The 17,099-nt window shown below is 36.4% G+C and overlaps 1 protein-coding gene across 1 annotated transcript in view; it reads left to right on the plus strand.

The window, feature by feature from the left end:
• Window positions 1-17,099, plus strand: part of LOC121318125 (A disintegrin and metalloproteinase with thrombospondin motifs 20-like) — a 102,425-nt gene that overhangs the window by 16,244 nt on the left and 69,082 nt on the right. Inside the window, exons 4-9 of the mRNA XM_041254443.1 lie at window positions 7,548-7,807; window positions 9,790-9,873; window positions 9,983-10,107; window positions 10,550-10,590; window positions 10,998-11,103; window positions 15,534-15,680. Of these exons, the coding sequence (XP_041110377.1) occupies window positions 7,548-7,807; window positions 9,790-9,873; window positions 9,983-10,107; window positions 10,550-10,590; window positions 10,998-11,103; window positions 15,534-15,680 (763 nt within the window). The remainder of the gene's footprint in view (window positions 1-7,547; window positions 7,808-9,789; window positions 9,874-9,982; window positions 10,108-10,549; window positions 10,591-10,997; window positions 11,104-15,533; window positions 15,681-17,099) is intronic.

The following is a 17,099-nucleotide window of genomic DNA, read 5'->3' on the forward strand; positions in this document are numbered from 1 at the left end:
AACAATTCTGTCTGCTCATACCAAACAGTTTATTGGTTAACAAAGAGTAAACCAATTACAGTGTTTTCCATAAAGGACCATTTTTTTTTTTTTTTTTTTTAATAAGCAATAGAACCTAAGTAGAAGGCACCTACCGTGTTGAGCTTCCTGATTGATAGAGTTTTTTTTTCTTCATTCAATTCATTGGAAGAGGGAAGAGAATTAACTGGATCTGGTCCCATTCTCCACAGAAGACAAACACATAAAAGGCATTAGTCATCGGATTCATTTGAAGTACCTCAATTATAAATAATTAGGGCATGTATCTGAGGTGCAGTTAATATTCCTCAGTTGTACGTTGCCATTCAATGGTTGTCACGCATCCTGGAAACATTTACACTACTATGTATACACTAACAAAATATAACACTGTATACTTTTGTACACATTTAGAAATAAATAACACCAAGAATGTGGCATTGCAATTTTAGTAGGTGATATTTCACCATGAGATAATTGAGTTAGGTCATGTTTACAGCATGTAAAAAGTACCATATTTTACTATATACTCTAAGAGCTCTTCAGTGTTTTCAGTATGTCATGTAAGACTGATTGAAGTAAAGATAGAGCAATGGATTTTATGATAATGTGTAGCCTGGTATTAAATGTTAGAACTAGCTATGTGTATTTAGACCAGTAGCAATGGTGCTGCTCATTCAGCCACTCCCATTGTTTAACATGCTCTCTCTGCAGAGGCATGCACGCCACAAGGACCACACCCCTACTGGAAAATGAAAGGCCATGAAGTTCAGGGGTTATGCATTGAACACAGAGCTATGAATAGCCTGCCACACACACAACTGAGGACACTCTTGAGACCAAAGTTTAATACATAAAACTTTGAAAGGACCACTCAACCAGAGTTTGTTTATTTGTTTGCAGCCTGGTTCTGTAAGGGAGATTGGCACTCTGGCTCTTTCATTTTCATCCAACTATATGCTTGCCAATACGAACAGATTACCCAGTTGAAACATTTTGTGTTACTAGGTTCTTGCATGTTTTAAAAGTATTACTTTTTTAGACATAGCCATCTTGATTTGCTGCAGATAATTTAGCCTTCCTATTTACAGATTCATAACAGATTGAATACAGAATCAAAAATGAATGAGAAGCTCTAGCCAGCTGTGATGTACCGGGGAAGAATACTGTATGTTGCAAGCAAGTCTTTATTTCCAACTTGCTTTCACTGTTGGTCAAGCATATTTTGTTTGATTTCTTAAATAATTGAGCCAGTTTACTCACAGTTGCCTTTACTGGTGTGCTCAGTGGCTAACCTAGTAAAGGCACCATGCATGCTCAGTGCAGACTGAAGACTGTCCGGCAGACTGACTCTCCTGCAGACTGAAGAAATAGGCTGGGTTTGGTTTGCTTCACCAATCCACGGTGACCCACACTGGTGATGACTAGACTAGACCAGGCAAGAGACCAGTCAGACTGAACTTTTGCCTCCAGGGTTCTGTGGCTTGGCAACCTCTGAAGAAGTATTCAGAAACACAAGTAGTACGAGGAGAAACTGTACTGATGCACTTGTATTTATTAAATGAAATAATACAAAACAAAAAGGCACAAGGGCCAAAATAAACCAACAAAAAATAAACACAATAAACGAAACGAGTACCTTTCAAATAAATACACCAGCAGCATTTGTTTGTCTTTTCTTCTCCGAACAGTCTCCTGTACTCTCCAACTCTCTAACTCTCCACTACCCAGACAGAGGATTTCTCCTGGCTTTTATAGTATGGCTGGAGCCACATGATTTTTATGGCAGGGAGGAATTTAACCAAACAATAGTAAAAATAATATATATATTTGAGTCATGGCATGATTTGTTTTGTCCTTTGGTTAACCTTGGTATTGCTATATGGTCAGCATGGATGGTAAACAAAAATCAGTCTATACAAGGTTCATTTATTTATTTTACTGGTGGAGTTTGTAATGGCCTCATCTCATTTTGTTTGTTTTACACAATAAAGAGCACCTTAACTGCTGTAGTTTCTCCATTTTAGATTTGGATATATCCCAGGAAAATTAATAATTTGGCTTTCAATTCAGAGTTTACACTTGGGGATTCCCAAACATTTTAAGCACAGGGATCAAAGCATACTTTTCATTTTGTTTCAAAAGCAACAAAGCAAACAAGAAAAGACAGACAAGGCCTTCTGAAATGTTGTTCAATCAATTTTTTAAGATGTATTGTATGAAAGTTCCTAAACTTTCCATGGCTTTAGTATTAGTGTGTGAAACATCATCACCAGCCCCCTTCCTCTCACTGGATGACAACTGGTTCATTGCTTATTCTGTTTTCTTTGAATAGTGAAATGTGTTTCAAATTGCCTCTGAGCAGCACACACTTAAGAGATAGAGCCCATTGATATTGGCCTTACCGTGTGATAGTTGAATGCGATGGGATTTACTTGTCCCGAGTCGAAAGCGAGGGCGCTATTGAAAGTCAAGGTCAGCTAACACACAGTAGAGCCATCATCGAGAGGGCACTATTGTTATTAGAAAATTATTTTACCATTGTTTTTTTTAAAAAACAAACAAACAAACAAAAAAAACACACATATTAAAGCGTAGATTTACCTTAAACTTGTACTGATTCGTCAGGTACCTTTCCGCTGGTAAAGACATTCTAAGAAAATAGTACCAAACATTTTTTAAAACAAAAAACAAGGATGACGTACATATAAAGCGGAAAAACAATGAGTTTTTATTTAGTAAATTGATTTTTTTTTTTTTTAACTTATTAGGGTTTTAAACCCCTATTTATAATCCGGACATCGCCTAAGGAATGAACGGAGCCATTACTGAACAGTTCGTATAAGATGGAGTCTGAGCTACCAACACATCTCATTAAATACCACTCTAAAATGCCTCCAAACTCACCGTGTTTCTACCATCAGCCAGAGCCTTTCTCTCCTGAATATAAATGAATGGATCAATATTACTGAGCTGTCTGCATCTCGCTTTGTTTTAGTTGAAAGATGCTTTGTCTGTGCTCCAGTTGAGCTGACAGTCTGTGATTAGCTCTCGGCAGTTGCAGGTACTGGATTGGTTGCTTTCGTCAATGCAAAGTATTGATTCATTGGTTTTGGTGGATAATAAAATGTATTTTTTTACTGTCCAATAGATGTGAACTATGCTTAAAAATACAGCAAGTCAAAAAGAAAAAGCCAGCACATTGATTTTTAAATTTGATTCACAGCTGGTGCTGAAACGTTCCAGTGGGCTTCTACCGTCCATTAGAGCTGCTAGAACTGGAAGCTGATTGGCTGACGGTACTGAATTGTTTTCTAATTTCAACCATATAACACCCAGATTAGACTATAAAAACAAGCATATAGCTTACTATACTCTATGCTTGATACTAATAAGAGATGGAAAATTGATTTTAAAACCTGGTTATCACTCTCATAAGACAATTTAAGCTGAGAAAAGTGGCATGTGACTAATTCTGATGGAGTAGGTCACTAATAGTGATACACAGCAAGTCAGCTGTTACATTTTGTGCAGGATTGCAACATGGGTCACTGATAACAACGGATGGTAATGGTTGAAAGCCTAGCAAACAAACTTCCCAGCCGTTTGAATTCAGCCCTACCTTCCTGTCTACTTTTAAGCTTTGAGCATATCAATGATTTACTGTAGACATGAGGGCCAATGTTAATACGTTAAAATTGTTCCTTTTGAGAAAACTGTATACTCGTTTTTCAGAATCTGTGACTAAAAGCAATAACTTTTCTTTTTTAGAGCCCTTACCCTACTCAGTATTGATGTTTTCATTAAAAAATGAAACTGCCAATTTTATCAGTATGCTACTGGCAACGTTCTTTATTCACAGTAGGTTGTAAGGGTTAAAGAATGTTAATGAATATACTAAATAAACAGATGTCTCTTTTTATGGTAAAAAACATGTCAGATATGTAACCAGTAGATTAGTGTAAGGAAAATACATCTTTTCACGCTTTTTCCACTTTACAAACTTGCTTTGAGAGAGAGATTTTTTTTTCTGCTTTTAGGCATCTAGCAGTCAAGCGCCAAACTAAGCTCCTAAATGATTAATAACTAGCTCTGTCAAATTAAGCTTGGTGTAAAGCTCCCCTGCAATTCGCACGGTGTTAGTAGCAGCTAATTCTTGCATGATAAAGTAAGCAGATTTCTTAAGAGGTTTCTGGCTAAATTGGCATGATTCAAATAATGGTATTATGGTGATGACTGAAGAGAGGCTGCTGAAACCGCTGAAAGTGTTCACTTTAAAAGCTTTTAAAAGAATAAATATTCAGATTGCATAGCATTAAATTAAAGATGGCTGGTTATATGTATGTTTACTCAAAGCAAGGTCATATTACTCAATTGTGAAAGAGCAAGTAGCTTCAAGTGGCATTTTTACCATTTGCTTTACACTCCCTTACCTGTAATGGATCAGTCTGAGAAGATCGTATGTCTGTCACTCAAATATTTGCGTTTTATTGCTTTCCCCACCATGAGATGGGACTGAAAGGTCAAAGAATGCTACAGTACAGGTAGCCATGAAAACCCCTACCACTAGGAATCATTACACATATCCTTAAAGATAAGGGAAAGTTAAACAGAAGAACATATAAATATGTTAGTACTATATGGAGTTATTGCTCACCTTTATTAAGTCTTTGACACATGGGGGGGGGGAACAGTGGGAGGGTTAACGCATAATTCACACAGTCCATTTGTATTGCAGTATTATAAATAACTACTGATCTGTGCAATCCAGAACCCTTCACTCAGTGTAAGGAAGTCATTGGTCTGCTCACAATCGAAGGTCTTGGGCGTGTTGTCTAGCAGAAATGCTTCAGCTGTTTCTCAAGGGCACAGCATTGGTGAGAAATATGAATACATATAGTACAGTAAGGAAGCTGGACACTCGGAGCTAATGCAGTGAGTTTGCTGGGCTCTGTGTGCTGTGTTTTCTGAAGAAGTAATATTTCCCATATTTCTGCATATTACAACAAGGGACGCAATACAATCCCAAACCTGAGTCACATTGTCTAACGGCAGTATGGGCTGTAGGGGGTCATTCGTCTGTGGGTGAAACATGTTCAAATATAGGTGAGGTAAGGGTCCCTTAATAAAATAAGATAGTCAGCACACCTGCAAACATATATTGAAAGCTGTAATTCATTTTCAGAGTCATTTGGAAACCCAGTTTTGAGCTGGTAAGAATTGCCCACTTGCTATTTTTTTAAGGACATGCTTCAAGGTAAAAGAATACACAAGTCAGCAGTTTAACCCCATACTGTTAGTCTGGCGCTGCCCACCCAAATACCAACACATTTACACTTCCAATTAGCAGCACCTGGATCTAATTAACATGACATTCCTCTGGGAGCTTTGATTGGATATTAATGCTGCTTTTTATAAAAAATTTTAGAGCAAGTAGCTTCAAATTAAATAAGTATTGGTGGCAACTGAGTAGATAAAAGGGATTTTAAAGTTTTGACTACATTTTGTGGAAATGTATTCCACCCTATAGCGTTTTATTATTTGAATTAGGTATCAGATAAGTCAGAGAACTAAGGGGAGGCCATATCCTTCCTGTTCAGAGAACCACCACAGACTTTTGAAGAATTCTTTGTGTCATTATCTTGTTGAGAGATAAAGCCATGGCTATCAGCTCTGTAAATGTCCCCAAACATTTAAAGGGTAATGGGCTTCAGTAGATTCGGCACCGTCTGTAGCAGTTGCCCGAGGTGACCCATTATAGTGAAAATGATAGCTATTTCTTTTGAGACGGCACTTAATGTAGTTGTGTTTCCTGAAGGCTGTCTGTTATATGTACTTTTCCACTGTGGAAGGAAGTAGGGAAGGGCAACATTCAAAACCCATTTGCTTCTTAACAACAGTGTTGATTTATATATTGTATCCTATTTTTTAATTAATTTATTTTTTGTATAATTCAGTGTACAGCAATGGTGGTCCAGCAAATTGTATCGGTTAACCTAACCTAAAATGAACACGTTTTTTCTATTTGTTCGGAGTTACCCTGGTTTAAATAAGTAGTAGTAATTTTGTAGTTGTTTTTATTTTGTATAATGAAGACCATGTACGTCAGTTTTCCTCTTGACACTTAAAAGGAATACAAAGGCCAGGGTATCCTCGTCTCTCCACACACCAGTGACCACTGTAGACTGGCTGGGTGCCTATGGGTTTGCCTGCAAGCTGTCCAGAGCTGCATTGTCCTCTGACGCTGTAGCTCTGGGCTGGTTGCATGGCAGACCTGCAGAGTGAAAAGAAGCTGACGGCACACACTTCAGATGACGGTGTTCGTCTTTGCTGCTCCCGAGTCAGCGCAGGAGTGGTAGCAGTGGGCTGAGCCTAAATACAATTGGGCATTTTAAATTGGTAGTAAAAATTAATTGGAGAATTTATAAAAATAAAATGCAAAAAAAAAAAAATGGTTTGCCCTGCCTTTCTGTTTAGACAGTTAAAGTTTGTGTCATTATTTTTTGTACGGTATGTAACACTCAGTAGTGAAGATAAATTCAGAAGTTGTAAATGAGCAGAAAATTTCCCTCATGTACTGAATTTTATAGCCAATGATAGCTGTAGAACATACAACATCAACAATGATGGGAAACAAGATACTAGGATGACGAAGCCTGTAAATGGATTGCATGAACTGTTGTAGAATTGCATTTTAAAAGTACAGTGAAACCCGCTCATATGCTGTGCAATAAATATGCAGAGCATCAGCATTTACCAACCGACCAATGGCTGGCTGGAATTGTGTATAACGAAGATTAGTAGCTAATACCAATATACTGGATGCCAATTTATTTTACTTCAGACAGCCTTGAGGTCGATGAAGACAACTATAACAAGGTTTTGTGATATGAGTCCACAAATTACTTCATATATTCAAAATGTTTTACCAGCAAACCCAGTTTAATGTGGTTATAATGTAATTTTCTCCTGATGTTATCGCAGTTTCATTTCCTTGAGTGAAAATGGCAGTGACAATGTCTGTAAGCTATGACATCAGCAGAATGCATCATAATTTGAGTAACACGGCTCAGAAGCTTCACTGTGTTACAGTTAATATGAGAAATTGGGGGGTTTGTTTGGGTTAATGTGAATTTTTTAGTTTACAGTGTAACTTATGAGTTGGATATAAATGTTTGAAAAGCAGCAGTTGTGTTTCATTGCTTAGACTACAGTACATCTGTGGTTTTCATTTCAAATGCATATGCAGGCACTAAATTCACATTCATAAACATGTTCGATGTCTGGGGAAAATGTCTCGCCTTAATATTGAACAAGAATACAGTACACACTAACACGTTCAACTCTTAACTTCCTTATGTTGTATCAGTCAAACTTTGACACATTTTTTGGTTTCATATATATATATATTTTTTAAATCGTCTTTTTCTATTCAAATAATTGTTTTGGTTATAGTACAATATAATTCCTTATCGGTATATGTTATCCTTACTTCCTGTGATACATGTCACTTTTTTTGTTGTTGACAGAAACAAACATCAGGAAACAAATTAAGTTTCAGGACAAGAACAGCATTGGAGAGCATCTGCATTCTATCCATGAAGCCATGATTTCAGAACAGTTTTCAAGCCACGAATCCAGCTTGAATAATGGATCCCGTTCCCATTCACGGCACAAGAGATTTTTGTCATATCCAAGGTTTGTGGAAGTGATGGTAACTGCAGACGCCAAAATGGTAAACCATCATGGGGCAAACTTGGAGCACTACATCCTAACACTTATGTCAGTAGTAAGTAAAATCTTTCTTTAAAAAAAATAAATAAATAAAAAAATAAACACTCTTTTTAGTATTTTATTTGTTAATATACGACTAACCGATAGATGTAATGTGTTTTATTTATGAGTACTGTATATACAAGCCCTATAATATCTGGGGGCCTCTGTTATACCTTATTTTTGTGCCTGTATGGAATTAAGAGGCAGATATAATGGTGCAGTGATTTAACTCTAAATTATGAATACCTTTGATGTTTTCCCTCTGTATGATATATTGACCCCAATTAATACAATTAAATACAATAAAGTCTAAAAGATATTTGTGGTAGATCGTGTTTACAAGTATTAATATCTACTGTTTTTAAGATAGTCCAGATAACACCCTTTCATTCAAAATACCTGCATTTTATACCTAAGCACATCTTAAGACTTTTTTCAAACAGTTGAGTGAGGCAGGAGCAGGTTAGCTTTACTGCAGTTTTGGGATCTCTTGCTGATGGGATATCAAACTCTATAGGCTTTGACCCACAAGGGAGCAGCACCATTTGTGTCGCTGAGGAAGACGGCGCAATCAGGAGAACCCCTGCTGGGACATGAACTTGCAACACTAGTGCCAAGGTTCAGACTACCATGGCATAGTAACACTAGTGCAAGTAACTCTGTGGACGTCATAATGTATGAAAACAGAGCGCAAGAAGGCAGATAATTTGATGAATTTGGGTCTAGCAAATATTATTTGAATTACTGTTTTGTTGCAACTCTTTTGTGTGAGACGATCTTTTTTTTAAATGTTTGCCCTTACAATAGTGCATTTAGCCACTAAATTTGCAAGTGCCACTAAAGTTGGATTGATGGCTTTTGTTTACGAGGCACCAACATGACATCTTCTAAATATTGACATAACAGCAGGTGTCAATTCCATTGTCTACCTACTGTAGGATTACCCTACAGCAGATCTTCTAACCATTTATAACCGTTTACTATTTCGGCAAAACAGCTTACAATGAAATACATTGATGTATGTTACACCATTAGAAACATTACTACCAATGGCATTGTGATTTATGTTGTCTTCATTTGCACAAAGTGCCTTACTGACTGACCTTTGTAAAAGATCCCCTGTGAAGGCATGACCAGCAAAATATTTATAGTCTGCTAATTAGTTCCTGTCAGGGCGGTTGAAATAGCCAAGGGCAGTGAATGAACGAGTAAAACGATGTCTCAACTTTTTAAGTGTGCGATGGTTTGTCTGTTCTTGTAAAGTCCAGTACTTTTCATGCAAAGATTAGGGGCAGAAAAGCACTTCATGATATTTGGCCTGTTAAATATTAGACATATATATTTATGAATTCCTGTCATGTTGGTTTAGTCATAATAAAACCAGTGGGGGATCCATGGCCTTTCCTGAAAGGACTGCTTCCCTTCTATTCCTGTAAAAGCACTTGGTGGATAGGTTTTATTAGTGCAGGTACATTGGGAGTTCAGGTACTGTAAAATACTTGGTTGTTTTTAAGCCAAGCTGCAGTTTCACAATCAAGCTCAATTATAGGGCTTTCAAATTATTTTTTTAAAGCCTTTTTCCTCCTGTGAGGACTTAAAGGATTAATAGCACCAAGAACCCTATGGCGCCAACAGGCATTTTAAATCAATCCCCCCTTTGTAATATTTGAACAGTGTTTTTGTGTGAAAGAGTGAAGATTACTTACACAGTAGCTCGTATACAAATGATGTTCACCTAACCCAGTTTATATACTGTAATTGAATCGAGTACTGAATGTAGATTTAATGTAACTTGACACTCCTAATGTGAATGTCGGTAATATCTAGGTAAAACCTGGATGTAAAAGCTGCTTTATACATTATGAACACAGAACATCATCAAACATCACTCAAGTTGTTGAATTTTCCCCGGTCAGCTATACTTTGCTTTGTACAAGTCTCCCATTAGAAAACATAAGGTTTTTAAATAATGATTTGTCTTTCATATTGTTCCAGGTGGCTGCAATTTACAGAGATCCAAGCGTTGGAAATCTTATAAATATTGTGGTTGTGAAATTAGTTGTTGTCCACCATGAACAGGTAACGTAGAGGCCAGCAACATGGTTCAAGTTCCATTAAAGTTTAAATTAATTTTACACTGGAGATATCTGAAGATGAATTGGAGATCTCTTGTCTACTTTTTGGATAGGAAGGACCTTCTGTCAGTTTCAATGCGGCAACTACCCTCCACAATTTTTGCGTGTGGCAGCAAACACAAAATGTTGTAGATGACACCCATCCTTCACACCATGACACAGCTGTTCTCCTCACCAGGTATTGTTATTTGAACTTACAGGAGAATAACATTCAAAGGGGTAATATGCTGTCTTCAAAACAGTTCAGTATCCAGCTGCAAACTATTTATCCACCTCACTTCTCTTCCTGCTGCTTAGTACTTTATTACAATACCTTTCCTGTCCGGTGCTTCATAACGGCTGTGTTATATGCACATACCCAGTTTGCTTTCATGTCAGTTTCAGAAGGTTTATAAATAGAAACGGCTCAATCCATCCATCACCTTGTTACTCGGGACATGCTTATAAATTGTACACAATATATCATATTAAATATGTACCATTATTTAAGATACATATTGTGCACCTCTTTGCATGTGGAATTGGCACAATATGTGCACAGGGAAGTAAAATTCACACAGCTGCATGTTATATGAGTGTGCTTGTATGGGTTCATAATAATTGAGATGTTCATATTTCAGGGAGGACATCTGCAGAGCACGGAACAAGTGTGATACCTTAGGTGAGTGGATTGCTGATTTCTGTTTTGTTTTGTTTTTTGTTACAGTTCTTGATTTCTGAATTTAAAGCTTGTCAGCTGTTGGGAGACCAAATATTAAAAAAAGTCTGTTTTGACCAGCATTGCTACCTGATTGTGATTTATCTTTCTATTGTGTTTTGACTTCTTGTTCCCTGCAAGGGAAGCTATGTTCTTTCTTGCACAGGATAACATATAATCCCATTGTTATTCATTTGTTGCTCTAATGACAGAGTCACTTTATACTAATATTAAAAAGTGAAAAGCAATACATATCCGAAGAACATCCTAAGAGTGGGCTTGTTAAATATTAGTCGGGTAATCCTTTGTTTTTGCTAACAGCATTTTCAAGAAGACATTTGTTTAACCTGTTTCCAATATTCATTGTGCAGGCTTAGCTGAACTCGGTACAATGTGTGACCCCTTCCGTAGCTGTTCCATTAGTGAAGAGAATGGTCTTAGTGCTGCATTTACCATTGCCCATGAGCTGGGGCATGTGTAAGTATTCCCATGGCTGTGTTAACTACAAATAAAAGGCTTTTATATACAAGCAGGCATGTGCATAATGAAAAACCTAATAACATTGCAGGCTTAATAAATACATATATATGTATTTTATTTTATGTTTTTGCAGTACTGATTTTAAGCATGATATTGAGGCAAGCACCTGTTTTTTTTTTTGTTTTTTTTTTCTTTTGTGAACAAAGCCTTGATAGAAAATCTCTTGTTCTTGATTTAAATCTGTTTGTATTTCTATGGGTTCTGGATACCAGTGTTTGTCTTTTTGGGATTTGCAATTTTTATATTTGAAACGTCCAAACAAAAAGTCCCAGGCCCAATACACTCGGGCAACACAGTTGCTAGGCTACTGACCCACTGGGACATAATTGATGCAGAAGGATGGCAAAAGGTATATGCTATGAGTTACTGAAAGGGGGGTTAACAGGTAAATATAGTTTGAATCTAAATAAATGTAAGTTATGGAAAAAAAAAAACATTTTAACATTAAATACCCAGGGAGTGAGAGAGAGACTTTTACGTATAGAGACATTTGAGGTTTGAAGTTCGAGATATTTTTTTGATACCAGAGTCCAAAAAAAGACTGTACAGAGAGATAATTAAATATTTAGCATCAGGTACTTTAAAATGTACGGGGTTCAAATAATTTTGGCAGGATGCTAAAATGAGGCCTACTTGAAAGCACTTTATGTAAATTTTATCTGCTCTGTCGTCGTTAAGTGCAGATACATGTACTATATAGAGTAAATATAAAAGGGGTCGAAACTACTGGCTAATGGGCCTTGAGAAGTTAACTGCAAGTTCCAGTATTGGAATTAAATATTAACTTTACTCTGCCCAGATAAATGAATGTTAAATTAATGCTTAAAATTTAAGCCCAGTCAGGAGTTAATATTGAAACACGTAGTAAATGTGGGAAATACAGCCACTTACTAAATTTTTTTTTTTGGTTTTTCAAACACCTGTTAAATTATAGACTCACATCCAGTAATCTTTACCACTTCAACTTGTGGTTTGTCTGTCATTTCACATGTGTAATGTTATATAATTAAAGTTCCAAAAAGATGGACAAACCTGACAGAACTGAAAAAGCATTTTTAATTACTTAACCTTTTGTTGTACTGCTTCTTTTAAACTATCATACTTTTGCTTAATTAGTTTAAATAAAGAAGGGCATTCTTGAGCAAGAGTTATGGATAGTTTATTTTTTCTTTTTTTTTTTTTTTTTTTTTTATGGGGGCACAAGTCTGAAGGTCCAAAGGACCCACAGTAACCATGAAAGACCTTGCAGTAAAATGTCCAGCAGGGTGTTGTGAAATATTGTATGATTATTGTACAAAAAATATGTAGACATAGAGCTCCCAGTCCTTCCAGCTGTAAGCATAGCCACAAACTGCTGTACATTTTCACTACAATTTTGCAATATTGAAAACAGTGAAGTACAGTAGTTATAATGTACTGTCAGCATTGTCCTAACCATAAATTCACCATATTTGTAACTTATTATATTGTGAAAAAAGCAGGAGCTCTGTAATGTTTTATAATTGCCAACAATACAAGTAATATGTTGTATGGTAGTTTTGACAGGAATCACAGTAAATACAGGATTTTCTTTTGAATGGTTTTACAACCAAAGGTTGATTTGACAGGAGTATTATTTATTTGAGGTCTATGAGTCAAATAAATAATTTAATGTATACAGGTCTGTATTGATAGTATTACTTTAATGAACACTCATAATCCTGCTATTCAGGTTAAGTAAGAGGGATCTGTGTTTGCTTCCGAATAGATGGGAATGCCAATCATTCTGATCTCCCACAGACTGCCTAAACATTCCTTCAGAAACAAGACTTCAACTGTAACACTTCCTGCTGTAGCACAGATGCTTTTTAACCGAAGGATGTTGTTCATTCAGAAGTTCACACAACTGTTTTTTTTTCCCCCTATTTTGTTTTAAACAATGAAAATCACATTTAAAATAAAAAACAACAACAAAAAAAACCAACTGTCATACTATTTTGGTAGTACTTTTTGGACAATTAAGTTTTACATGTGTTTTTCGTTTTATGGAGAGAGATTCTCCTGCAAAATTCAAATGAGCTAATTAATATTAAAATGAGGGAGGCATATTTAAATATTTCTGTTGCTGTTCCAGTTTGGCCTTGCATGGCTGCTAATAGTGCAGCTTTCTTAAGGTTTCCTACAAATAGGTAGCTTCAGTAATTCTGATCCTTATGGTAGTCGATGAACGGAGCTACAGTCCAGCATCACAGGTGATATAGAAGTTACGTCACAAGCAGGATCTTCACGGCAGAAGTCTCATGTTATGGTATGGCTTTCAAACTTGTTGCCACACAGCTAGTTTTTAGTCAGTTTGCACAGCTTTCAAGCGTGAGGTGATTTACCCACCCTTTTTAGCTGTACCATGTTTTGGCCATGTGCTTCCTATAGCGTGAGGAATGTGCATGATATGTGGGTGCTATGTCACATCATCACGATAATGGAGAGAGAATCTCAAGTTTCTAAATTGCATGCAAACCAAGCAATGGACAAGTCAAAAATAATTTAGTGTAATGTGGGATATAAAAACGAAATAGTCACCCTTTCTTGAGGGGGAAACAAACCTAGCTTTTTACAATAAGTGCTGCTTATTGCAATTCTTGCATTTTTTTCACGTTTTCTTGAAGCAGTCTAATTGCTTTTTCGTTGGTATGATATATTGTTCTCATCTGTCATGGATAAAGCCTAACTAAAAGGTCAATCCTTTTTTTTTTTTACTTTTAGTTGAATTCCATTTGTAGTTTTCCACAGTTCAGATTGGTGAAATCTACTTTTTTTTTTTTTTTTTTTTTTTTTTAATTGCCAGGGCATTCAACAAAGAATGTGGAACTCTACAAGGCAAACGATGCATCCAGCAGGATAGAAATTAGAAAATGAAAGTGTAAACCTCCTCCACTTATCAAGCCTCCCACAGGAATACCTACCCCATACGAGGCTTGAGGTTTTATGGTTCCAGGAATAGTGTAGATTGTGTAGATGTCAGATATTTCTGGTAGTCTTCAAAAACGTCCAGGCAGTATTCCTTATCTTTAACTTAAATCATCACTTCTCTATCGGTGACATTTGCCAGTAGGGTTTGAGTAAGCCTCTAAATGGTTCTACTTTGGTTAGGTATATCTTGTGATTGCTGCTGTTTTGAAAGGACTGTTTTCATTTAACATTTTCTTTTATCTTGAAGAAAAAAACTTGTGTGATAAGCTACAGAAAAAATCTAAGTACTAAAATGTTTCAAGTAAACAGACAGCAAAAAGCAAGAGAGACCCAACTAGAAGCGGCCCCAAAAAGAGGACTCTCTTCTCGTGTCATACATCAAAAAAGCCACTGCACAAGAGCGAAGAGCAGCACAGACAGTCTGGAGACGACTTGCTCTTGCGCAAGTTTAGGGAGCGAAGGAATAGGGAAGTAATACATGGAAATGACTTGAATCTAGCCCTCAGATCCACTTAAAAGAAGGTTGAGATTATACCTTGAAATATATCAGAAACTATTACAAAGAAACTTTGAAGACATGAAGATGCAAACCTGGAAGTGACATGTTTCACAGTTACTGAACAAAAAAAACACCCTTAAACCCTTAAGTCTCTCTGAAGCCCAGTATCACTGCTACTTTCAGAGAAATTAATCTGTGGTCGGGAAGGGACAAGATGTGTTAGCGGTTACATATTATGTAATAAAAGCACTACACTCACTCACTCTGGAAAAATACAGCATTGTTTCATATACGAATATTTTATCTTGATGCATTTGTTTGACCTTCGATGCAGTATATGCTCCCATCCATCAATTATTTGGACAAGTAAATGAACAGCTGGACAAGGGGGTGGTGTCCCACCCGCATTCTGCGTTCCGAGCAAAGGGAGAACACTTTGGAGTATGACTGCACTAGTGAGACGTCTGTTCAGTAATAACAGGATATTCAGTAAGAAAGGGGGTGAAACAGGCAAAAAATGCCCCACCTGCGGTCATTCTGCATTTATTAATCTGTCATCCAATGCATGTGCTTTGTAAGGCCAATGTGTGGAAAATTCTTGTATGATTTACATGGGGCATTGTGAGCAGAGGTTCCAGACACAAAATGATGAAATAGACAGTGATGTCAACAATTGCATCGTGGGAGCTTTAATGAAGGGTGGGAACAGTGGACACATGAAAAAATAGCACTGTTCACACGACTGTCTCACTATTGCCTGTTTTGCCTCTGTTCAAGTTGTGTTTATACCTTAAAGCAAAATCCACAACATATCTTCCTGTCCATCTGCATGCATACATGGCCCTCAAATATTATGTAGTGTTTTTTACAGTAACATTGATTGTTCTAAATTACGTTGTTGTTGTTGTTGTTGTTTCAGGTTTAACATACCTCATGATGATAGTTTTAAATGCAAAGAAGCTGGGGTGAAACATCAATACCACGTCATGGCCCCAACACTCAACTACAACACAAGCCCATGGTCATGGTCCAAGTGTAGTCGCAAGTACATCACTGAATTTCTTGAGTAAGTTATTTACTTCACATTCTATAGGTGCCTGTGCAAAACACGTTTTGCGTGTTAAAAAGTGTCTTGCTCAAACAAATTTGCGTGTTGTTCCCCTTCCTTGCTTGCCCTGTTACACAGATTTAAAAGTGGCTGGACAAACACTCATTTAGCCACCACATATTTTCCCTGTAAAAATGGTAACTAGAGGCAACTAGAGTCTTTCACTTGCTATAAAGCCAAGTAGTGACCACCAGCCTCTCTGAAGGGCTTCCATTTAAGATGGGAAATGTCAGTTATAATTAGATTTCCCCTGATGTGACCCTTTTGATCTTTCTCCATGCTTTGTTGATTGTGAACCTTTTATAAAAGGAAGCCTTGTTGATGAGTGAGTCCTGGGGTCACGTCATTCTGAAAGCGTTATAGGGTTTTAATGTTATTCAGCTCTGCACGTAGATCTCTTTCCAGCCAATTTTGCATGGTGTTTGATTTTAAAGTTCTGGTTTTGTCAAATATCTGCAAATGAATAAAAGCAAAATTACATTTTTGGATTGAGACCTTGGGGCTCTAGTGGAGGTAAACGTGTACATTGTTCTAGAGTTTTTGAACATTTCTGACAGTTGCCTCCCACTCAGTGCTTGGGAATAAAACACGACTAGTCTAACAATAGTAATATTTATAAACATACATGGTTTTTAGGAACAGATAGTGCAGAATTACAGCTTGGTGGGGAAACATTTATGAAAAGAAACGGCCGATGGCTTTTGATGCATATATTTGATGAGTAGCACTGATCAAAACTGCATGCTATACTCTCAAGACGTTGTTAGGTCAAATGCATCAGTGTTTTGACTGCCAACACTTCATTGGGATATTTATAATAAATCTTTTACTAATGATACCAAATTTATTGCTTAAACTTTTAATTAGGGTAAACTAGTGTCTGTTGCAGTTCTTAAGTTTAATACAAATTGTGTGAAAAAAAACTACTGTGTTACTATAAACAAAACACACTTTTCATGACAGATTCATTTAAAGAACATTTGTTTTGTTGCTGGTAGGTTTACTTGACATTTTTAAGCAATTTTGTTGTGAGTAACTACTGAAATATTTTCCGTAATTGTCCTTGGAAGGGTCTGTTTATGTTTCCTTGGAAACTAAGTAAGAGTTGAGTTATTAAAAACTGTAACCTGTATTGTGTTGTAGAAAGCCATTGTACATAAATGAAGTATAGACAAATATGAATATGTATTGTGAAGGTACACTTTCATAGAGAGATATATATATATATATATATGTGTGTGTGTGTGTGTGTGTGTGTGTGTGTGTGTGTGTATATATATATATATATATATATATATATATATATATATATATATATATATATATATATCATATATATATTATATTATATATATATATATCTATATATCGATATAA

This window comes from Polyodon spathula, chromosome 7, assembly GCF_017654505.1.
Source record: "Polyodon spathula isolate WHYD16114869_AA chromosome 7, ASM1765450v1, whole genome shotgun sequence".
Taxonomy (NCBI): domain Eukaryota; kingdom Metazoa; phylum Chordata; class Actinopteri; order Acipenseriformes; family Polyodontidae; genus Polyodon; species Polyodon spathula.